The sequence below is a fragment of the Epinephelus moara genome, chromosome 1 (assembly GCF_006386435.1).
Source record: "Epinephelus moara isolate mb chromosome 1, YSFRI_EMoa_1.0, whole genome shotgun sequence".
NCBI lineage: Eukaryota > Metazoa > Chordata > Actinopteri > Perciformes > Serranidae > Epinephelus > Epinephelus moara.
This window is the reverse complement of record NC_065506.1, coordinates 35,818,780-35,844,563: the sequence shown is the minus strand read 5'-3', so window position 1 is coordinate 35,844,563 and position 25,784 is coordinate 35,818,780. Positions and strand designations below refer to the sequence as shown.

Genomic DNA, 25,784 nt, shown 5'->3' with positions numbered 1-25,784 from the left:
ACTAAAAGGAAGATTAATGGCGAGAACGTAGTGGAAGTGTTGTTAAATGTAGTGTCTTAGCGGATATAATGAGCACAAAATAACAGGGCTTCTATTGTGCAATCTATAACTACATGTATTTTCAGTAAATATGATAAGTGGCTTTTTTTTAAGATTTATTCGCTTGTGTCAATATGGTTTTTGTGAAAATTCCGGATATGTCCGAGGTGCGTGAAGTCGTCTTACGTCACGCAAATGGCGGACGTTGTAAACAGAGCCAGCAGCTTCTCAGAGGCCGAAGTGAAACAGCTCTTTTAAGATGAATAACGTAGAGATAGAGCGGTTAGACAGTCTGGAGGGCTGGGTGGCGGTTAAAAGCAACATATTTGAAGAACCAGAGACGTTTAAGCTCGGCTTTATCGTACAGTGGAATGTCATAGAGTGTAAGTTCGCCGTCACTTGTCACAACCGGACGTTACAACGGCAAAAACGCAAAGCTGAAGTTGTCGTCGGCGGCGACTCTCAGATGAGCTGGGCTGGACTCTTCTCCGTTAACGATTTGAAACACATCCATCAGCAGTTCACATGTGTGGCGGACGTGTTAGCGACCTGCTTCCCGGACTTGTCTGAGTTTGAGGACGGCAACATTTGGGACTTGCTCTTCCTGAACCGCAGGTCAGGTCCCGGAGACGACGACGAGAGGGACTTTGACACGCCGTGTCGGAAACTGGAGAAATACTTCAGCACAGCTATCGACATCTGCGGGCGGAAAATCGTGCTCGACACGTTGTTCACGCAGGACGAGCGGGATGTGGAGGAGTACTTTGAAAACCTGCAGGAGTTCAAGAGGAAGACGATGCAGGAGGAGATGTCGCGGGCCAAGGGTCACGTGCGACAGGTGAGGTGCTGTGACAGCTGTGGGATAATGAGCCACAGGTGCTCACTTCCGGGTCACAGCGTGCAAGAGGCATGGGTAACTGCATATACTGTCAGCTGCCAGTTTATTAGGGACACCTAGCAGTCTAATACCACAACCCTGCGTCAAGGTTCAGTTGTAGAGGTGTTTACTCAACTTAATTTTCAGTTTAGAGGCTCTAGTGATGATGATGATAGTGAGAGGTGTATCCTCCAATATTTTGTCAATCCTGTATATTGATGAGGATAGACTAACTATAGACACCTCTCAGTATGATGCAGCACTGACCCACACAATATAACCATTATTAAAGGGCTGTTGACCTAGACTAGACTAGTGTTGTGGGGGCATCTACGACACATACTGTACTGTAGAGAACTGAAAATGCCATGAAACCAATGATTATGCTTATGTTTTGTTTTGCTCATAGAATATAAATCATGAATAGAAGGCTTGTCCATGCATCACAGCCATGACTCATAGAGGAAGTCTAGAGGCACTGATGGATTACTGCATGCGCCTACCCGATGCATGCCCAGGGGTCCAGAGTTTCAGGGGGCCCCTGGCTTTCACTTTCAAAATGTCACTCAAATAAACCAGTACCAACCTGGAAGAGACTCAAAATGACCACAAAAGGATTTATAGGAACTGCAAAGGGATACAGAATAACTACCAAAATGGGTAGAACAACCACAAACAGACACAAAATGATTTCAAAGTGACACAAAATTACCTCAGAGACTCAGAAGACCACAAAAAGACACAAAACAACCATAACGAGACCCAAAGTGACTTCAATAATACACAAAAATCACCTCAGAGACTCAGAAGACCACAAAAAAAACAACCACAGAGACACAAAGTGACTATAAAGTGACACAAAACAACCACAGAGACACAAAGTGACTATAAAGTGACACAAAACAACCACAGAGACACAAAGTGACTACAAAGAGACACAAAACAACCACATAGGAACAAAAAATTTCTTCAAAGTGACACCAAATTACCTCAAAGAGACAAATAACAACCCCAAGGAGACACAAAATGATTTCAAAGTGAAACAGAATACTACAAAAAGACAAAACATCTAACAGGGAGATACAAAATGACTTCAAAGCAACACAGATATACCTCAAAGAGACACAAAACAACCATGAGGAGACACAAAATGACTTCAGTAAGACACAAAATTACCTCAGAGACTCAGAGGACCACAAAAAAACAGCCACAGAGACACACAGTGACTACAAAGAGACACAAAACAACCCCAAGAGGACACAAAAGTGACCACAGAGAGACAGTAAAGTACAAAAAGATGCATCACATCTACAAACAGAAGCAAAACCACCACAAATTTGTGTGTCATGCTCCTATGTACGAGTCGAGGTCTCATATTCCACCCATGCTAAGAAGCTAGCTTTGATGCACTTAAAAAATACACAGCAGACTATTATTATCTGAGGGACTGTTTCAATTGAATAAAAGAAAAGGGAAGATTTAGTACAGCTTGAGAAGCCTCTGTAAGATCTTTTTGAATGCTACCCTGCAGGACTAGCACCACACAGTGGTGTTACAAGTCCACTATGACACAGCAAACATTTAGCTGTTTGTGTGTTACAGCCAGTGCTGTAGATGTTGCACTACCACCACCAGCACTGATGTTTGTTTTTCAGCTTGTGATTCTTTTTTCTCCTTCGACATGCATTTGAGTTAAAAAGATTTGTACACAGAAATTTAACTCGTCCCACCAGGTGCCTGCTACACGAGTAAATAACATGGTGAGAGATGCCTTGCGGTGGAATGGCAGCCTACAACTCCACAGTTAAAGCCTAGGGATATGAGACACTTGAGAAAACACAGTCAGTGCACACAGCATCAGTTACTCTACTATATATTGCAATCTGATACAACAGTGATGCAGTAAATGCCAACTTTATGAACGTCATATGATGTTTTGTTGATACTGTGTCAGAGAGCAGATCTGAAGCGATAGTTTGTGGCAGTACTGTATTTTATTTGCATTATGTCTTACAGCCAAACGTTATATTGCTCCCCTTAAATCAACACATATAGAGACAGGCATGGAATCAAATCGCTCATGTGTATCTTCCGTCTTTACTGATATAGAAAAAGTCACTTCTATGTCTACGGCAGCTTACCTCATTCTCCCCTTTACCTAACAGCATTTCAGTTTCTGACCCAGCTGACCGAGGTGCACATATGGTCTGTGGTCCAAAGATGTCATCACTTGAAACCTTGATTTAAAATGTTTGTTAATATCAATTTGAAGAGATAGAATTGTTTCAGCATCAGTGCTGAGTGTCAGAAAAGAGACTCCAGGAATCCAGTGGTATTAAACCTCTAACCACTGGCTTCACTGGTCAACCTTCAGCCCACCTGGTTATGAAGGTTGTATTCTGCTAGGACTAATATCGACTGTTAAATCAGTGCTATATGAACAGTCATGCAGAGCAAAGCCTCTGCTGTGGGCTCAGAATAAACCCAGGTAATAGTGTTTATGTCGTCCGTCCATATTCACAGCTCCTGCAGAGTCATGGCAGCACAGACCGAATGGTGGCGCTGCTCGACATCTACGAGGAGGAGGACGAGGCCTACCAGGACCTGGTCACTGTGGCCACCACCTTCTTCCAGTATCTGCTGCAGCCTTTCAGGGACATGAGAGAGCTGGCCTGCCTCTACAAGATGGAGATCCTGGTAAATACAGACATGTATATTTAGCAGCTGTCAGCTTTTTTGCTTTTTTTTTTTTTAGGATGTTTTAAACGATTTCATACACAGGATGCTGTTTGCAATTTGTCCTGGTATACTGAATATATACTTATCAGGAATTTAAAGGAGCAATGTGTAAGATTTAGTGCCATGTGCCAGACCTGAACTCCTGGTTAGGGTTCCTTCAGTGTTCATTGTTAAGGAGGCTTTTGCTGGGAGCTGAATTATCCACAGAGGTCTCTTCCTCTCCAAAATTTAAATTAAAACCGGTACAAACACTGAATAAAGCAGTTTCATGTTACAAATCACTTTCTCCCCCGACACTACTCAGTTCGTCACAGACAGGCTGCTAGCCCTGCACCTGCTAATGTGTGCTCGCCTTTTTTTCTGATCCAGATGTTCAGGATATTTTTACCATGAGCCGAATTATCTGCAGAGGTCTTCTCCTCTCCAGAGCAAACAGACCTGTTGATTTAAACTTGTAAAAACACCAAGTAAAAACAGTTTTATGTCAGAAAATCTGTGTTTTTTCGAAGCTGATCATCACAAAGGAGCTGCCAACACGAAAGCTATCTAGAGCCAGTGTTTGGTTTGTCTGTTCTGGGCTACTGTAGAAACATAGTGGTGCAACATGGCAGACTCCATGGGCGAGGACCCGCTTCTTATGTAGATATAAACAGGTCATTAAGGTAATGAAAACACAATGATTCTTATTGAAAGCATACTTATTATATTCCATTTCTGCCAATATATTCCCCTAAATTCTACATATTGCACCTTTAAATATTTAAGACAAATTTAAGAAGAGCTTTGTAGAACATCCTCACCTCAAAGCAAAGGTCTGTATTCAAATTTATCCAAATTTAATGCAGATTTACAGTCCCAGAACATATTTCAAAGTCACGTAGCTGCTACATGATGCTAGTTCTTTGTCATAAGCTCACAGTTAACACTGACCCCTCCCCACTGTTAGTATCACTGTGTAACCCCTAACTTGCAGCCTTCTTTGTTACTGAAAAAACAATATTTGTATGTATGTTTTATTCAGTGATCACTACAAGTTCCCTTTTTAAGTCTTAGCATTGAAATTTATAAGTGCAGAGCCTCTTAAAGCACTAATGGAAGGGTTGGCCCTTGATGGTGGAGTGTTTGACACTATTCCATATTTTTATGTCTCATTCGAGGAAAATCTGAGGTTGAATTTAATTTTCCCACTAAACTAACTTTAATTGAAAGCTTTTATGTATGTGGCTTAAGTATCTGTAAGAGGTCTGCATTAAAGCTCTTAAGTGTAACGTTGTCCACTGTTTCTCTTACCGTGGTTTTCTTCAGAAGTCTTTGGAGTTTGAGGACTTGGGTCCTAAGAGAATCGCAGCTCTGGAGAAGGAGGCGGAGGAGTGGAGAATGAAAGCGGAAGACGCAGTCGCCTCAATTCAAGACATCACTGTCACCTACTTTGCACAGACTTCAAAGGCTCTGGCTGGTATAAGTTGCTGTGTTTATTTCTCTTTATTTGTGTAGGGGTGAATTCATTAATGACTTTTTTGTGTCATTCCTCAACACACAGGAAATGAGAGTAGAGTTGCGCTGCAGCTGCAGACAAACCAGCCAGTCGGCAGGAGAAAATGTTGGCATTGTTCAATTCTGCAAACCACAGATTCGTTACATTTGTACTATTCACACGTATCATATTCATTTCTAAAGTGACGTAGTTCAGATCACATACATGAGCTGACTGTCATTGGGAGGTGAAAAGGGTGGTAGATGGTGTGACACCAAGGCGAGACGGCTGCAGACCACTGTTTGAGACCAACAAACAAAGCCAGTTATTTGTTAGTGAGACATCAGCAGCATTTCCAGCTGTGATTGTGACACCAAAATCAAGTATTTCAAGTCAAATTATGATCTCTGTTTTACTATAACCAAGTGTTTTTTTGTACCTAAATATAACCACACATCAACCACAGTGTTGCTGAAGTGTTAAGAAACAAAATTTCAACATTTCCACCACAAAATAACATATAAATATTAACATATCTGTGGTTTGTAGAAACGTACTATGCCAACATTTATTCTGGGGATTGGGTTGAGTAAACAACATATTCATATTACATTACCTAATATTAAAATTACCAAAAGTCCACGCAAAATACAGATTGCCATATTAATCTAAAAGGAAATAGAAGTGTTAAGAACCATTTCAAATCATGACTCAAAGAAATATAATAACATACCAGGTAATTGTGCTGTGGGATACATTTCATGCTCAAAGCAAGAGGGAGAGGGGAAAAAAGCAGTGGGGGAGGATATCGCTGCTCTTTTTTCTTTTTAATTGGATAAGAATTTCGCTTTGTTTGGCAGCCATCTTTGATGTGGGTGTTTTTACCTTGATCTGAGGGAAGAGGACAAAAAGCTGGACTCACAAGTCAGTCTTTAGACGCTTTGCTTAACTAAAGACTGATGACTTTCTCCCTGATTTTGTGTTTAGATGGGCGGATACAATTTCAGAGTATAAAAAAACTCTTTACGTTGCAGAACCAATAGTAAATCCACAGGGTGGTCCTTCGGTGATTCGCTGAACTCTTGTGCTCGTAAACATAGTCCGACTACAAACACATGTAGCGGTACAAAATGGCTCAAGTCGCTGTAAGTCCTTCATTTCCACAATCTTGTGGACTGAGCACACGTTTGATAAACTGAGTTAAATCTCTCGGCATCCATTTTCAAGCTCTCTGTGTGTTTGTGTCCTTGCAGACGAGAAAAGGGGGAGCGCACATTTCCGGGAGGGCGTGTCCTGAAAATAAATAACACTGCTGCTATGTTGTGGTTGAGGATTCAAACACAAAATGACCCACAAACTTTTGCAGGCAAACTATTTATTAAAAATCAACACAGTATTTTTGAGAATCAGCACACAATCACAAACATAAAATTGCAATACTCAAGTGCATCGATATTTTCTCACACCTCTATTTGTTACTTGGTTTTGTGTCTTTTATCCTAGTTAATATATACTGTATGTGCTTTGTGTGATGCTGACATAAATTACCCTTGTGTGCACTCAGGTATGTTAAAGCAAATGGAGGAGGATAAGTGTCGATTCGGAGCGGCTGCCTGGGCGTCTGCAGCTCCCAGACTGGAGAAACTGCGCTTCCTGTTGGCCAAGGAAACTCTGCAGCATATGAGAGCTATGGAGATGTGCCTCAACCGCAAGAAAAACGGCATCAGACAAAGGGTGTGTGTGTGTGTCTCACTTTCTTTTAATTAACATAAGTAAACCACAGCTTTCCTAGCGATTCTGTAATTAGTCAGCACATTCTTCAGTGTTGTGTCGGACTCTGACACAGTTGTAAGGCTTTAGTTATCATTCAGATCTTTCTCTCCAGTGCCAAGGCCGACGCTGCTTTTGTAGTGGTTGTAATTCTGTAGAGATGTGACACAGTGAATCTTTCACTTGGTATTCCATGCTGTGATGTGAATCTCTGGCTGCTATAGTCCTTTGATCTATTTATAAAGCCTCTGTAAAAACAGAGAATCCCCTCGATACACCCCCAAAACCTGCATACATGAATAAGTGAGTGCGTCTGTGTGTACATGCATACTCAAAACGTGCCAGCTACTGTATATGCATGTTTGTGTGTACGGGGGGTTGTTAGGATTACAGTTTTTAAGGTAAACCACAGCGAATTACTTGGTGCTGTTGGGCGTCGTGCTGTGCATTCAAGCTTTTTGGAAAAGAACAGAGAACACCTTCAGCACCTTCACCTTCATGTGCCTGCATTATTCATCAGATTAAGCTCTTTAAAAATCAGGATGCTGGCAGTATCTACCACTGTGAAATCAGCATGAGCCCTTACAGAGACGGCTGTGTGTGAGTGTTGTAAATGAGATCAGTAAACTACACCTACGCAAAATCTCGCGCTGATGGCAGCATAACTCTGTGGCTCTTTAAAAAGCGCCAGTGTGCCTGCAGATGTCTCAACGTGACGCCTTTATAGTGTGTGTATATATGTAGGTTTAAGATGAGATGTGTATTATTTGAAATCAATTCACTTCAGCTCGAGTGTCATATCCAAACAGAGGATGTGTTTGTACTTGACATAATTAGTGTTAAAGGGACAGTTCACCCCAAAATAAAAATATATGTACTTTTCCTCTTACCTGTGGTGCTGTTTATCAGTCTAGATTGTTTTGGTGTGAGTTGCCGAGTGTTGGAGATATCAGCTATAGAGATGTCTGCCTTCTGTCCGATTCAATGGAACTAGATGGCACTCAGCCTATGGTGCTCAAAACACCAAAAAATTAATTTGAAAAACTCAACAGAAACGTCTCTTTTAAGAAATCATGACCCCCTAACTCAAGATAATCCACAGACTGTCGCAACATGCTGGCTCTTTTAATGATTTAGCCACTGCACTAAAGGCTTTTTAATATTTCCTTCCTTGTGTGTCTGGATTACTGTCCTGTGTCTCCTGTTGTTTTCCATTCTCCAGGAGCACCCAACACAAGATTTTGATGTACATTTGATTATACAGAGCAATCACTCATCTCTCTTTTTCTTATCCATGTTGTGAGCAGTTTCATGAAGGAACTTTTTTCTTTATATCAAACCTCATCCGCCAACCGTATCACCATGCAGAAGGAAGCTTGCATGACAGGCTTGTGATAAAACGAGATGTGAAAAACAATGGCATCCTCCTCTTCTGAGCTGTAACGTTAGCTAGCTCAGTGGCGCTGTGAGTTAGCAGTAGATGCATGCTTCCTTCTGCATGGTGATTCGGTTGGCGGGTGTCATTTGGCAGAATTAAAATAGTTCCTACATGAAACTGCTCACAACACGGTCTGTGGATTATCTTGAGTAAGCAGTTTGTGATTTCTGGAAAGAGACATGCTGTTTTCCAAATGTATTTTTTGGCACTTTAAGAAACACAAGCGCAGTGTCATCTAGTCCCATTATATTCAAGAGAAGGCAGACATCTCTACGGCTGATATCTCCAACACTCTGCAACTCACTAAAACAATCTAGACTGATAAGTAGCACTACAGGAAACAGGAAAAATGTATGATTTTGATTTTAGGGTAAACTGTTCCTTTAAGGACATACATATATACTTTAGACGTGTCCGTTCATTAGGCATATGTAACATTACTGTCCCAGCTTGCAGGTAGCTGTTGGTTTCAGCACATTTCATCACAGTATGAAAATCAACCTGCAGACAGCAAAACTGGCTTGAGACAGGTTGTCCACCACAGATCCTCAGCTTTATTCTTATGTGTCAAATTTTGATTATTTCACCTGGTAATGAAGTTGAAAGCAGAGACTATTTTGAAAACTCCTCGTGACAAATAAATAAATCAAACCCAGGAGTGAAACAGTAAGAAGCACAGATGTAATGAATGTGGAGGAAATTCTTTCTCTATGTGGGTTTCAGTTTGACAGTTTGACTCAAGTGAAATTCATTCAAGGTCTCTTTGAACACAACAACAAGAGTTTTCTTTTCTCACCATGTCTCTGTGGGAGATTACAGGGTGTCTATGGGTCCTTAAAAAGTCTTAAAATGCCGTAGATTTTATTTTATAAATATTAGGCCTTAAATGTCTTTAAATGTTTGAGGTCTTATTTGCTACAATCATTTTACCTAATTTAATTTATCCATCTTTTTATTTCTTTTTGTCAAAATGAATCAAGCTCTTCTGCATGAAAGTCCACTTTTCTGATGTTACAAATCTTCAATATTTTCTCTATGCTTTATATTTGCCTTTACCTCTGGGCAAAATGTACATTAACCAAACTCACTCTAATAATAATATTCCTCCATAAAACCTAACTATAACTACACTAGTCCAGGGAAATAATGGGCACGCATCATACAGATGTCTTTTTTAAGTTTTATTTCCATCCTTCAAACCTCTGCAGAAACCGTGAAGACTACAAAAATAAAAATCAAGGTATTGATTGATAAATCAATAAGATGCACAAAGCATCAACAAACATAGAACCAACAAGGACAGAAATCAACCCCACCCACCAACACAGATACAAGCAGAGAAAGCCAGACCAACGAAAGGAAATAAAAGACAAAAACTAAAAATAAATAGATAAATGAAAAATAATTTTAAAATATATGTATACATACATGTATTTAAGAAAGAAAGAGAATTTTAAAAATATATTTACATTTTTTAAAAATTAATAAAACTAAAAAAAAAAATGTAAAAAAGGGGGGACAAATTAAAATGGTTGCCATGTAGCGTGCAGTTGATCCTTTAATAAAACAATGGATTTTCTCCAAATGTAAATAATACACAACATCCTTAATAATTACTTTTAGAGTTTCTCAACAATGCCCAACGATAGTCTCTCACATGAATTTTCTGGTAATAGACAGGTCCCATAAAGTTAGCACAGCAACAGAAAGTATATTAAATTGTCCACACAGGCCACATAGACAAATATTGTTATCAGATACAAACCAAATGAAGGTGCAAAATGGCAATTACTGTGTGCGCCTCTTGGACCATGCAGAATATTAGTATTTTTGGGCCGTGTGTACTTCCTTCGCAACCATGTCCTGTGGCCATGTTGGCACTCTCTGCTGCTGTACTGCCTCAGCTCATAATGCAACAGGTGCGACCCCCCCGAACTAGATCAAAATAAACTCACACAATTAATTTTTCTTTAACTGAACAATGTTTTTAAAAGTGGTATATTTTAAATAATTTTTAAATTAAAGTTGCCTTTTTAGCTACCTTTTTCTCAAATTTTTAGTCAGTTTTTAATGACAATTAATTTAAACAAAATTATGACAGAAAATATGAAAAGCATTTCAATTAAATTTCAGTAAAAAATGTCTCTGAGACAGTTGCACTACATATATACTACTTATTTTATACTTACCTGCAATGCTTCAATAAGAAAATAATGATTTGTCCTAAAAAATAGTCTTAAATTTGGTTAAAACAGTCTTTTAAAGGTCTTAAACAGCATTAAATATAAGTGTGTGTGAGATTGTATACTGAAATTAATGGAAACCAACAGCTCAATCAATTGAAACGTAGCGCATGCCGAGAAGATGGTCAGCAATAAGTATGCACAGTATGTAGTTATTGGCTGTAATATGTAAAGCCACAGGTATGATCCTCTGACGTGTTTCTGTTGTTGCAGCTGAGCAGCCTGTCTGGCAGAGACAAGAGCCACAGAGCTGACTCCAGGTCTGCATCTGAGGACACAGTGGACCAGCTGGAGATGCAGTTCTACGAAACCCAACTGGAGCTGTATGACACCAAGTTTGAGATCCTGAAGAATGAGGAGCAGCTGCTCGTGGCTCAGATAGACACCGTGCGACGGCAGATTAAAGGTAGACCACGCAGGACTAGTGGCATTGTGGTGAACAGTAGATATGTAGGCTTGTTCCTTTAGAGAGGAAATTGAATCACAGTGAAAGATGGTGATGTCCTTGTACAGTCCACTTTAAAACACTCAAGCCACAATGATTTGAATATGTATAAAGCACTCGGTCTGTAATAACACTTCCTTTTTCCAAAAGCATAATACCAGAGGCTTCAAAATACTGTGGCAAAGGCTCAAGGTGAAACAAGCTGTGAAACTGTAACTGGAATCTAAAGGTCCTCACACAAACTGCAGTTTTTGCCTGAATACTGCAATAATATTAACACTTGAACAAGGTAATCCACTGCAGTAACAAGCTCTGCAATAAATACTACCTAAATTACCTAAACCACAGCAGTTTTTTAATCCTTTATTTGTTGAGATTGTTGGCAAATTGACACCATTAATCATGTGCCAGATTAGCTATTAGCAGCTCCTGTTCTCACTGAATCCATTAATGAGCAGACAGCTGTCACTGACGTACTTTAAAACTGAAGACAACTTAAAAACGTGATTAGTCTCAGGCAAGTTCTGGAGTTATAAGTATAAAGCAGAAAGTAAAAATTGAGACGTCATTTCTTTAAGTCACTGGCATGAGACTCACTTCAGTGTTTCTGTTCTCTCGCTCCAACAGACACAAAATGAAAGACACACAAACATGACACATCACACACACTCCTTCGCCCATCCAGACCACTCTCTCCTAGGTGAAAGTGTGTGAGCACTGAGCAGACGAGGCGTGTGTGTTTTTGTACAGGGCTCCAGATTGCGACCATTTAGTCCCAGTTTGCAACCACGGAGCACCAGTGTGACTCGCAGATATTAAAACATGAACTGGAAAACTGTTCATTTGATTCCCACCCCCACATTTAATAGCTCTGTTTTAATGGTTTAACTTTCTGCTAACAGCTAATAGTACTTTATTTAACATTGTTATAACAGTAGTTTATTTAACTTTATTAGAACAGTAGTTTATTAAACTGTAATATAACAGTAGTTTAACTTAATTATAACAGTGCTTTATTTAACTTTATTGTAACAGTAGTTACTTAACTTTATTACAGCAGTACTTTATTTAAATCTATTATAACAGTACTGTATTTAATGTAAATGTAACAGTATTTTATTTAACTTTATTTTAACAGTTCTTTATCAAACTTTATTAAAACAGCACTGTATTTAACGTTATTGTAACAGGACTTTATTTAACTTATTCTAACAGTACTTTATTTCACTTTATTATAACAGTACTTTATTTCACTTTATTATAACAGTACAGTAAGATTGGCTGTTTGATCCCCGGCTCTGCCAGTCCGCATGTCGAAGTATCCTTGAGCAAGATACTGAACCCCAAATTGCTCCTGATGGCTGTTTTATCGGTGTTTGAGTGTGTGAAGAAACTGAGTAGCAGGTGGCACCTTGTATGGTAGCCTCAGCCACTAGTGTGTGTGTGTGTGTGTGTGTGTGTGTGTGTGTGTGACAGTTTGAGTGGTTGGAAGACTAGAAAAGCACTTTACAAGTGCAGTCCATTTACCATTTAAAACAGTACTTTATTTAACTAACTACTTATATAACTTAGTTATGACAATACTCTCTGGAGGAGATTTTAAAATATTGAGATATGTATTGTGTATTGTAATACAGCCTGAAAATAATGTGATATTATTTATAGGCCATATCACCTAGCCCTAGAAAAAATGTGGGGTTTTTTTGTATGATTTCTGATTGGATTTATGGATGTTGATTCACAGTGGACATCAGAGATAATGAAAGTGTAAAAATGTCTTTATTCTCAGATTTGACTGAGTTATGAGTGTCAGTCAGGCACTGAGGTGGAGGCACGGCTCAGTTTGGAAACCTGTGAGTGGGGAAATTTTAAGTACTTGAGTGTGTTTTTATGTTGACTCAGTAACATGACACATTTTAGGCAATATCTTCGTGGTAGTGTTTTAAAGGACTGTATCACACTGTGAGGTGTCTCTTACAGTTTGTCCACACACCTCACAGTATAACTCTAAACTACACTACACTTACCATGGGTTTTAATCCCTCTGACACAGTGTCAGCTGTTGTTAAAAATGACTCGTTACACAATGTTTCACATATTGATCACAGGCGTGTTGTGTTGGATTACATGATGATGTAAAAGGGTTTCTGTTTTTCAGGTCATTCAGTGTCTTGCGCTCAGGGTTTACTTCAGGGAAACATTTTGTGCATGTAAATATTTCCGTAATTGCTCCTCCTGGGACGTCTGATGTTTGCCTCTGAGTTGTGTGTGTGTGTGTGTGTGTGTGTGTCAGTCTATGGTGTATGTACATGCTGTCTGTTTGTGTCTGTTACCTTGGCTGTTCTCAGGTTTATTTTCCCGGCTAAAAAGCAGGAAGGTGTCCTCTACCAGTTGCTCCTCAGTAAAGACAGCGAGAGGACAGATGAATATGAAGTGTTGTAAATCAAAGGAGGCTGCTGAGTTTATGGAGCCTTTTAAAGGAGTTAAAAGTTCAGACTGTAAATTAAATACTTATCAGTGGGTGAGACTTTCCCAGTGCCCTTGTTGGAATATGTGAATTATTTTATAAGAAATCTGCTTCCTGTCTCTCTCAAAACTGACACAGGATAATGTGTAGATTATCTGAGGCCAGCTGTGTGTACACACAAAGGCAGAACTATGCATATGCGTTCTTATTGCCAGATTTATAAAGTCTTCTGTATGCCTGATTCTGTTATAAATTTAGATCACTGTGGCGCTGCTGGTTGCACATGCACAGGCCTCATTTCCAGTCCAACAGTACAAAAAAAATGGATGTATAAACACCCTTTTTCATATTGATATTTGCGCCTCTCCACCATTCATAAGTTCTGTCGAGATATACAGCAAAGCAAAAGTGCAGCTTCACCGACTGTGACGCATCATGAGGTCCTCCAACGTTGCCAGAGCAGCTGTCATTGGGCACAGCTGTAGATATTTGTAGCATCCGTCCCAATAATTCATCACGTTTCTGCAAACCATCGCAGTAAAATCTCATCATCATGATTATTAAATGTCAGACGGATGATTAATGATTCATTCATAGTCCTCACGTTGAAACTGACTTTACAAAGTCACATTCATAAAATTAAATGATCACTAACAGTGAGGTGAATGTAAGATTAAAAAAAATGTAAAGTTAATTGTAAAAATGAGCCTTTAATTGACATTTTACACAACGCAGTGAAGCAAAAAATCGTAACTATATCAGTGAATATTCACTCTCCTTCTTATCACATCACCTGCAGCAATCTCAGCTAAAACTGTGAGTACTGCTAGTCAAATTACTTCAAAAGTTCCACTTAACTGGTTAGTTGTTTGAATTTAACTATCATGCTGCTGCAAGAATACTTTATCTTAGCTATGTCTTTGTCATGTCCTTTGTGAACCAGGAATTGTTCTTCCAATCCATTTGCCTCTATCAAGTTTCTCTCGACCCCATAACCTGATAAAGGAAACTGTTGTTTCCGAAGTAAGCCCACCACCAAAACAGGAAATAATCTGATATTGTAGGTGCATGTAAAGTGTAATGTAATGTAATGTAATGTAAGTTCATTTCCAGAGTAATATCTGAAGCATCGTAGTAGTAATAGTAGTAGTAGTAGTAGTAGTTTATTCGATCATGTATGCACATGTACAATTGCACACCCAAAGAACCACACACTAATAGATCGAAAAAAGAGTGGGCTGAAGCTATCAAGCTTATATATGCCTACCCTTCAAAGCTATTACAATTTCCGATGCTGCCAAAAACAAAATAGCAAACACAAAGCGTGATTATATAACAAAAACAAAGACCTTACAATCATCAGATGCAACCAGGACAAACAGAGCAAACAGATGTTACCAACCCCCGACAATAACAGAAAGTCAACTCTACAGACACAAAGATACAACAAACACACACAAAAAAATAACACATAGAACATCACAAGCACTTCAGATGTAGGCTGCCATTCCACCAATCACATAAATCAATCCTGTTTGTATTTTTCAATCATACTCTGCTTTAATTTATTTTTAAACTGTATGATACTTTTGCTTTGTTTAAGATCATTCGACAAGGTATTCCACAACTTCACCCCAGCAACAGAAATACACATGCTTTTAAATGTAGTATGAACGCTCGGTTCCTTAAAATTAAGTTCCCCTCTTAGTGCATATTGCCCATCTCTATCATTAAACATTTTTTGAATATTACTCAGGAGTAAATTATTTGTAGCTTTGTAGATTATCTGTGCAGTTTTGAGTTCCACTAAGTCAGTAAATTTTAATGCTCTTAATTTAAGAAACAGTTCATTAGTATGATGATAGTATCCCCCATTATTTACAATCCTTATAGCCCGTCTCTGCATTATATAAATAGGTTGTAGGTTGGTTTTATATGTATTTCCCCACACTTCTACACAATATGTCAAATAAGGTAATATGAGCGTACTGTATAATGTTTTATGGTTTAATATGTGTCTTGTTCTACCTGAAATGCTAATACTCCTTGCCAGTTTCGACCTGACATAATTTATTTGTGATTTCCAGCTGAGATTATGGTCCATTATCACCCCCAAAAAAGTATTTTCATAGACCCTTCCGTGTCATCTCTGTTGAATACAGAACGGAAAGCAAAAGTGATGATGTAAGAATTACATTTGTGTGAGTTGAAAGGTGCACCTCTTGAACACACAGTTCCCGCAGTTCCTTAAAAAGTCTTAAAAAGGCTTTAAATTCAATAATCTAAATAAATAAGGCCTTAATTGATTTTAAAATGTCTTAAATCAATCTTTCAAAAGTCTTAAAAAGGTTTTTTTTTCTGATATTGCCTTGTAATATCTCAAAATAATTGGTAACATCTATTTTTTTGTGAATAATTTACTTGCATTCCCATCACACAGATCAGGATCGTGGGACACCAACCACATCCATATTGTTTCCGGCTGGAATGCTCAGAGTCTGCTAGATTGGATGACATGAGGAAGTGCAAATTCAAATAAAGTTTGGTACTTAACCAAGATTTTGTGGCATGGCTGAAACCAGTACGAGGCAGTGTATTTGAGGCTCTGTGAGGAATCCGAACTGCAGAGTAAGATAAAGAAAATGGGCAAGAAAACTCGCCAACAAATGGCAGATATTTCCCAGATCTGTTCTGAACTCGTCTTTGCCACGAGACACAAACTTATGTTACAAACATCTAGGCAGAATTGTCCCTACTTTTAAGTAACAGATATTGGTTCATGTTTTTGTTTTCTTCAATTAGTTATTATAAAATTGGTCTTAAAATTCCTTCCAAGTGGCTTTAAATAAAGTCTTAAAAAGTCTTGAATCTAACGTGCCTTAAACTGCAGGACACCCATGAACATGTATGAGGAGTTTTTACTGACTGGACTGCGTTTGTGTCGTAGAACTGAAGGAGGAGGTGGTGTACTACGATGTGTGTGAGGATCCAGAGGAGCTGCAGAGTATGGTCCAAACAAGTATCCACCAAACACACTCTCCAGCTGTCACTCAGCTCAAAAGACGCCTACAAACCTTGGAGACCAAGAGAGGCAACATCTGTGCCCGGCGAGCTTATCTCCGCAACAAAAAGGTGTGGGCGAGCACCATCGACATTCACTTACTTTCAGAGGACATTTTCTGCACCATCAAAAGTGAATTTTAGAGGCATTTTTTGTCTTCTTTGAGGGTATTGATCTGTGAATAGAACATTGGAGTGGTGCCATTTTCCTCCCTCTGTCCTCTTCATGTCCCAAACTGCTGAGTTTTTAAAATTTAGTTTTACTATACTGTTTTATTTTTAGCTGCCAGAGTAATTGAAGCACAGTTGGAGCAGTTGGCGTTTTCTCCTGTTGGCTGGCTGCATGCTCATTTGACTGATTAAAAAACATTTTATTGCTCAGAACAAAGCGGAAGGAATCCCCTGGTTAGAGGCTCCCACAAATCACCCACAGTAATCGACAGGCAGGAAAATTTAACAATCCAGTAAAGAGGAGGAACATTATGAAATTTAAAAAATGTTCTCTTGACAAACAGAGGCATCATTTGCTCCTCGTGATCAGTGGCACTGGCATTTTCTGAACTTTGACGGACATATGTGCCCACTTCTATGCTGTGTACATATAAGTATCACATATTTTTGAATGTACATGTATTAATATTTATGTGTGTTTTTAGGATCAGTGCATGGATGCCAACGAGCAGAAGCAGCTGTCAGAAAAGCAGAGCTCCTTACAGTTCAGCCTGCATCATCAGGTCCACCTGGTACGTCACCACGGCAACCCGCTGAGAAGCACCCGACAGAAGTCACAAATGAGACCAGATTCTTTCTCTCTTATAACTTCTCGCTGTCTCCCTCTGTTGTCCGCAGAAACGAGAGAAGAGGAAGGAGGAGGAGCAGAGGAGGAAACAGTGGGTGGACGAGCAGCGAGAGAAGACTCTGAGCAGATTACGCTCCTTCAGAGAGGTCAGGCTCTGCCCCCCACAGCTCCTTCTTCTTCTGTTAATAAAACCCCAGAGGCTCCTGCTTCATACACTCTTAATTCAATAGTGCAGCTCAAAATTAAAATTCAGCTAATAACAACTCGACCCGGGAGTGCCTGGGTAGGAAAGTGGTTGCAGCGTATGCCACATAACCATCACACCCCTCTCCCTCCTCTGTTTCCTATCCATCTCTTCACGGTCAAACTGTCCAGGGAAGGTGAAGATGTCCAAAAAATGGAGGGCTGGAGCTTTGCCAGAGAGGAAGAAAGAGATGAGGCAGTAAATTTGGGAACAAGCTATATGGAGCAGTGACTCACTGGAATTAGATTTGCTTGGTCGAAACTGATACTGTTGATATTAAACGCTCATTTTCGCACATTTTCAGCGAGGATGCCTCAAAATTACAGAGTTTGATCCACAGAAATAGAATGACTAGAAAGGGCGTTGCACTGTTTGCTGTGGTTATTTGATTAGTACTAAAGAAAATGCTGATTGTTGTTAGTTGTTATAGTGACCACATCAGTGGGGCTGTAAAGTTTGTCCCACTCCCCAGTTTGAGAACTCGGTTTTGGCCTATTCTTACACCTATATTCATTATTAAACAGAAAATATAACTATACATCAATCCAAGTTTCTCTCTTTCAACCAACTAGAGCTAACGTTAGCTTGTTAACGTGACAGAAGCAAACTAAAACTCATCTTGATAGTCTTGTTAATCATCTAGTTAGTTCATGCATGTCCAAAGTCAGGCCCAGGAGCCAGTCGTGGCCCACGGACTGATTTTAAACAGCCCGTGGCTTGTTGTTTAAAATATACTACATCGTCCCATCACACATTACTAGTTTATCAAGCAAAAACTCATTGCATTTTGTCCATTTACCTCATGATGGCAGGACTGTCATACCGTTTGTAGACATGCACCAATTAGGAGCTACACAAAGAAATGTTTGTGTTTATAACAAACAGACAGTAAACAAGCAAACAAACAGCTCCCAAACAGCCGACATGGTCACAGCAAAGAAGCATAAAGACAACAGCGAGGGCCGCCGCTTTCAGTAGCAGTGGAAAGTTCAATACTTTTTCACTGGAAGATGAAATGGTTGCATTTGTCTCATTTGTATGGAATATTATTTTTTTGATAACTCACTTGATGTGAGAAGCAGCTGGCCCCCGGTACTTTTACATTATCTAATCTGACCCCTATTAAAAAAAAGTTTGGACACCCTTGAGTCAGTTAGTCCACTCTTTCAACCATCATTAACTCTGGTTTAGTCAAAATAAATCCTTAATTCAATGAATTAAATGTGGAAAATATGCTGATCTGCAGGCTTTACATCCCCATGGTCTCTCTATGACTCTCATCTAGTTCGGAGGCAGCTGCAGTAACATTACATCATGTTCATTACACATAAAAATGGCCGCTGCTCTGACCATCCTGCTGTGTTGATTTGAATGGGAATGCTAATTCTACTCTCATACTCTCATATTTCTGTGATCCAGTCGTTCCCCTACATTTGTTCAGACCAAAATATCTTAGAACTATTCATGTTCTCCTCAGGATGAATTGTAACGACTCCCGTGTTCCCCTCGCTTTTCATGTTGCATTATCATTGTGTCAGAATATTAAAGTTGTAAAAGATCGGCTAACTGAAGCAGATTAGGAGGATCTATTTTCTGTTTGTGTCAGCATTGTGGTTTTTAAATTGTGTGTGTGCCAGTGTGTGTTTTGTGCACATTTTTTGTCTGTCACTTCAGTTTAATCTCAAGTCACTGTGAGACCTATTTAAAACAAAATAACATCAGACTGTGTGGGCGTCCTCTTGTGACTCTCTCAGAGCATTAGACAAGATAATGTCCTTATTTCTAAAACCTTTATCTATCATCTCTTTCAAGAAGCGACAGGGTCAGTACATCCTGAAGACTCCTCAGTCCAGGATGTCTCCTTCAGAAGTCTCGTGTCCCTCGCAGCCGCTGTCCATCATCAGCCTCGGCCCCCCTGAAGGACCCCCGTCCATCCGCCCTGCACCCAGACGCAATAAAACACCCAGGAAACAGCAGCCTAAAGACATCCCTGTCCAAATCTTCGCTGCTCCCGCTCCTCCTACATCAACCTGCCCTACTGCACCTCCTCCCCCACCACCACCACCTCCACCTCCCCCACCACTGCCCCCTGCCATACCCCCTCCACCTGTCCAAGCTTCGCCTGCCTCTGAGGACACACCGATGCCTCTCAGTGAAAAAGAGGATCCTCCTTTTCCAGCCAAGAACATGCTCAAACAAAATATAGGTGAGACTAAACGACATACATTTTAATCCTACTGTTAATGTGTCTGTAATTGATGACATCAAAATATTTTCACCAAATACTCCTGGTAGATTTGGTGGGGGGGGGGAATTGATGGCCATTTGTTGGAAAAATACAGTACAGATGGAGCTGGATGTGTGAGTTTGTCAGACTGCAAGGAAGGTCGTGTTTGTTCCAGAGAAAAGTGTGCATGCAGTGTGTGTGTGTTTGTGTGTGTTTGTGTGTGTGTGCCTGTACATAGTGTTCTGTCCTAAATTCCCATCTTCCCCCATGAGGCCAGAGGAGGCGTTTTTACCTCAGTTGTGGTCCTGCTGATGCACACTCTCCACTCCGGGGAGACTTTAACGTCCAGCATGACTTCATATTTTCTGAGCTTTTGTGAAATGGAGGCGATTCAGGAAGAAGCTGTTTTTAAAAAATGTTCAGTTGCTTCATCAGCAGGGAAATTAAAACGGAGGAAAGGTCAAAATTATAATACATTGTTTACTTCTAGCTTCTTCTCCCATCATTGTAAAAGGGTCTGTTTCCCCGTGTTGTTGTGTTACTGTAGGAACAATGGATGAAGTGTTGGCCTCACTGCAGCGTGGACAGATTCAGCTTCGAAAGGTCCCCGTTCCCAGGACAGCGTCCCCTGCTGAGGACCCGAGGAGCAGTCTGATGACTGCCATCCGACAGGGAGTCACCCTGAAAAAGGTGAGATGTTCTAGAGGAACAGAGAAAGTGCCAGACTGGTATATCAGACAGGCCAGTGTACTGTCTGATATTAGCTCATTGCAGATATATTGTATGCGTGTATAGCCCCTTTCACACATGCACTGTTCACCTGAAATCATGTAGACATCACCCGTAGGAGCTGTATATGAGAACGCGAATGTCCAAATTAGTTGGATCGGACATTAACTGGACTTTACACTGCCAGCTCTATAGTACAGAGTCCTTGTAATGTCTGAATGAGCCCACGTTTAAATTGAGCAGGTAATCCTCTGTAGAATTCACAGGGAGCAAGTGGACGTGTTGATTATGTTTCTGTGATGTGGCTTGCGCAAAACTGGAAGAGATCAAACATCCGAGGGAAATGAAGAAGGGCCATTTCCACAAAGATGGCAATGAAAATTTTAACTGGAAAGACAACAAGATGCAGGAACTTCTGTCCGTAAGGTCAGACAAATTCAAGGAACGGCAAGAGACTTAATGACAAAATTAAAAACCCGCTAGTCCATCCACTGACCAGTTGATGTTTCAACTGTAAAATGAAGGCAGAAAGGCACAAGCAAGAGTGACACTCGACCCTCACAGACAGAACCCCACACAGGTGTAAGTAATAACATTAACAATGGCTGTTATCTGTTTAGCTGCTCCAGTTTCAGGGTCCTTGTATTGTGCATGCTGGCTCAGTCGAACACCTGTGTGGCACAGAGCCATCGTTAATGTCATTAGTTACACATGTGCTTCAAAAATCAGCCCAAATATCTGCGATGAAAAGAGGTCTATTGATTTTTTCCACCAGACATTTTAACCACAGGAGGTGATATTCAGCTGGAATGAAAAGTGGTATTAAATTGCCTCTCGTTGTGCCGTAGATGGTTCCTGTACGTGCAGAAGTCCCGAGCAGCGGAGACAACGAGCTGGAGCGCAGCATCAAGGCCGCCATGATGAGGATGAAGAAGGTGGCAGCAGACTCTGATGAGGAGGACAGAGGAGACGATGAGACACGCAGCGCAGACTGGGACAGCTGAGCACACACACACGTACACACACACACACCAAGGAAGCTGTCTTACATTACCCTCGCTCTGTTTTCTTCACGGTTCTGAGCTACAGCTTAAGTTACTGCCAAATTTTCACCAAAAAGCTTCCTCTTAGACACGGATGGGATTACGCCTCTACTGACTCAAACGCTGCAGTTTGCAAAATAGCCCTGAGATGTTGTAATACACTGAGAACGGCTCAAATCCAACCACCCAGCTAGTGGCAGAATCAGGAGTTAGTCTCCTCTAAAGCAGCAGAAATCCCAAACTGAGCGAATGAGGTGCTCATTAAGAAGAAAAGTCAGGCAGTAGTGCTGTAGTACAGTGTGTAAATGATTGAATTTCTCCCAACTCGCCGTCTAAAGGCCTTTTGTGAGACTGTCACACAGCAGGGGAAGTCTGTGCTGCAGGCAGAGATGACACTACACAACTCCACTGTCATAAACGCTCATTTTCCCTCATTACTGAGTCTGAAATCAGTAATGACTTCTCATATTTTGAATGTAATTAAATTTGTTTTTTTTTTCTTTCCCCAAAAAGGGCTACAGCGTCTGAGCTTCGTGGGTTTTGCATTTTCTTATTGAACAAATGAAGAGTTATGTCCTGAAGTGCAGCAGCGTTATTAGCAGCCTACATGTGTAAAGTCTGCGTCATTGTTTGTATTACAGGCTGTTTGAAGCACTGCACTGAAAGGTGTGAATTTGTCGGACTTAAAGGTCCAGTGTGGAGGATTTAAGGGGATATATTGGCAGAAATGGAATATAATATAATAAGAATGTTTTCATTAGTTTGTCATCAGCTGAAAATAACACTTGCTGTGTTTTCATACCTTAGAATGAGCCGTCTTTAAGTGCTGTATCGTAGGCAACTGGACTCGAGTTTCTTAAAGACGTTTCACCTCTCATCCAAGATGCTTCTTTCGTTCTAACAGACTGGTGCAGAGTCGCAGGGTTTAAACTCTGTGTTGGTGTGAACCCTTACAGAGTCGTTGAGGTCACATGTGAGTCGTTGACCCACCCGGTCATCATGTGTGTCATTAGGGTTAGATGGGCGCAGGTGTAAATGGGTGTTTATCCATCTAGGGAGGGAGCTCAAGACTGCGTTGTAAGTGGGTGATAAGTGGTGTCGTAGGCCACCTCGTCTGTTTAACGAGGGTCGTTCCAGTTTGACGTAGATGGCCTCTTGAAGGCTTCGTTCAAACCATCTGTCTTCGCTGGCCAAGATGTGTACATTGCTGTCTCTGATGAGAGGTGAAACGTCTCCAAGAAACTGAAGCAAGTCCAGTTGCCTATGATGTAGCATTTAAGATTATCATGACCTGGATAACTGAGAATCTTCACTGACACTTCGAATGAGCTGTTAATATTTATGTAGAGAGCAAGTTCTTGTCCAAGGAGTTCGACATGTTGCACCACCATGTTTCTACAGTAGCTCAGAATGGACAAACCAAACACTGGCTCTTATTAGGGACATTTGCATTTTTGCGTCAGCTACTGTAGTTCGCAGCATCTTAGCGATGATTTTGTATTCGAAACTCCTATTTTCAGTGTTTAAATCATTAGGTCTGTGTTTTGGAGAGGAACAGACCTCTGCATATACTTTAGCTCCTGGTATAACCCTCCTGAACGTCTGATGTTAAGTTATCAGAGAAGAAAGGTGACCACCAAATACCAAGGCTAATGGTCTGTCTCCAACAAGCCAAACAGCGTTGCAGAAAGAATGATTCGTACCATGAAACTGCTTTATTCAATGTTTCTGCTGGTTTTATTCACCTAGTCTGTTGGTTTTGGAGAGGAAGAGACCCCTATGAATAATCTGGCTCCTGGTAAAAACCTCCTGAACAATGAACACTGAAGAAACTAACCTGTAGAAGTTTCATCTGGTTGCAATCTGCAGTCATCACTGCCAGATGCCACTAAATCCTCCTTAATCTTACACACTGTTCCTTTAATTTAGGCGCAATTCATACATGGTCTGTTATTTCTTCCTCTGTGATGCCATAACAAATTAAGTGACACATAAAGAACACTTTATTCATTTATTTAAATAACCAAAATGTCCTTTTAATCATGGAGTTCCTTTTCAATGTACAGTCTGTCTGTAATTGTTGCTGAATCCTCTGAAAGTTTGTAGGCTGGTTGTTGATGTTTAGTACTTATGACCTTTGAACCTGTGACACAGAGCACTTACCTGAAAAGACAATGACAATGTATTATGTACAAACAATATGATACTGTATGGCAAGCAGCATTAAATGATTTGTAGATGAGATGATTAACACTGCAAAGATACGAGGCTTGTTCCAGTGTGTTGCAGACGAGCTGATGACGGCTGCGGCTGAAACGCACTTGTACTGCTGTGTTTTAATAATAAATGAAGACATGTTAGATCATTAACACGGACTGATGGCGACTTCTTTTCATTCAGAATCTGTTGATTTTCTTCTTATGGACTGTTCGTGGTGTTCCCTGCTCTCCACAGGGTCGCTGTACCTGTGTCGTAACGAAAACCCCCGTCTTTTAAAATGAGTCACATCATCTGAAGAGGTGTCTGATCAACCTGTGCCGGTGAACCTCCGATGTTTGTGCTTTGGCAGATTTGTCGCCCACATGATGATGGTGACTCATACATTGTAATATCCATCCCGGCAGTTGTCGCTCTCGCATATCTCTCCTGCAGTGACGGCTCAGACATCCCCGGCCAGTTGTGATTGGGTTTATTCAGCTCTGTGTACTTTAGAGAGCAGCTGCTAGCAGAGGTAGTCATGGCTGCTCTTGAACATCAGCTTGTTTGCGGGGCTGCTGCACCCTGCACGTACGTGTGTGTGTGTGTGCAGTTTATTGGTGTCACTCAGGTGGACAGGTCACGCACCTTGGGGAAGACACACACGACTGGTATTTAGACGAAACCCGCCGATCGAGCGTCAACATAAAATTCCACAGCCTGTTACTATGGCAACAGGAAGTCTCAGTGGTAGTGGCCTGCAGTGCCATCTCTCTCTCTCTCTCTCTCTAACACACATGTACAGAGCAGCACCAACTCGCCCACTCATAACCAGTCACACAATGAGCTTCGCTGAGACAGTTAAAGACGCAGCCATGAACAGCAGAGATGCTGCGTCTGCTGCATCACTGCTTCAGTATCGATTCGAGTGACTGATGAGTGATACGGCAACAGTTAAGGGTTATTTTAATTACTGATTGTCACTTATTTTTTGTTTAATTAATTCGTAATTCAGTCAATATAAAGTCAGAAAAGTGACAAGATCCAGAACCCGCAGTGAGATTTCTCTTTTTTTTTGTCTTAAGAAGAGTCCCACTCTTTAATAAAGGCAAAAAATGCCCAAAAATACAGCCACACCATCAGCTCTGTGAGGATGCACCTAGGTAGAGATGTTTCCTCTTAGCTGTAGTGCTGTTTATCAATCTAGATTGTTTTGGTGTGAGTTTCTAAGTGGTGAGATATCAATCGTAGAGATGTCTGCTTTCTCGCACATATAATGGAAGCAGATGACACTTAGCTTTTAGTGCTCAAAGTGCCAAAGAAAAAACATACATCTGAAAAACCTCAACAGCAATCATGACCTGGTTGCTAGAGTATCCATAGACATTGTTGTCAGCAGGTTTATAGGAACTATTTCCTGTCTACCGAACTACACCTGCCAACCGTAATAGTGTGCATCTACTGCTGGCTCACTTACTGTAGCACTACTGAGCTAGTTAACGTTACAGCTCAGCCGAGGAGGACGCCATTAGTGTTTACATCTCACGCTGTCACAAGCACAAGCCTCTCATCCATGAGTAGATGCACACTTCCTTCTGCACAGTGATGCGGTGCGTTTAGTTCGGTAGAAAGAAAATAGTTCCTACGTAAAACTTTTGACAACAAGGTGTGTGGATTATCTTGAGTAACCGGGTCATGATCTCTGGAAAGAGACATTGCTGTTGAGTTTATCAAATGTGTGTTTTTGGTGCTTTGTACACCACAAGCCGAGTGCCACTGAGTTCCATTACAATAGAGAGAGAGCAGACATCTCTACGGGTGATACCTCCACCACTTGGCGACCCACACCAAAACAATCTTGACTGATAACTATCAATACAGGTAAGAGGAAAGATATGTAGTTTTGATTTGTAACTGTCCCTTTAAGCTAAATGCTAACACGGTCACAGTGATGAATGATAATATGCCGATGTTCAGCATCTTAGTTTAGCATG

At 40.6% G+C, this 25,784-nt stretch overlaps 1 protein-coding gene across 1 annotated transcript; it reads left to right on the top strand.

The window, feature by feature from the left end:
• Window positions 1-173: 173 nt before the first annotated feature.
• LOC126390513 (WASP homolog-associated protein with actin, membranes and microtubules) lies at window positions 174-23,963 on the top strand. The gene is given in 12 exon segments (XM_050044848.1): window positions 174-288; window positions 291-877; window positions 3,440-3,613; window positions 4,961-5,111; window positions 6,694-6,863; window positions 10,794-10,986; window positions 16,440-16,624; window positions 17,209-17,295; window positions 17,402-17,497; window positions 19,408-19,801; window positions 20,370-20,512; window positions 21,400-23,963. Coding segments are annotated over 12 exon segments (2,451 nt in total). The 3' UTR covers window positions 21,556-23,963.
• The last annotated feature ends 1,821 nt before the right edge of the window (window positions 23,964-25,784 follow it).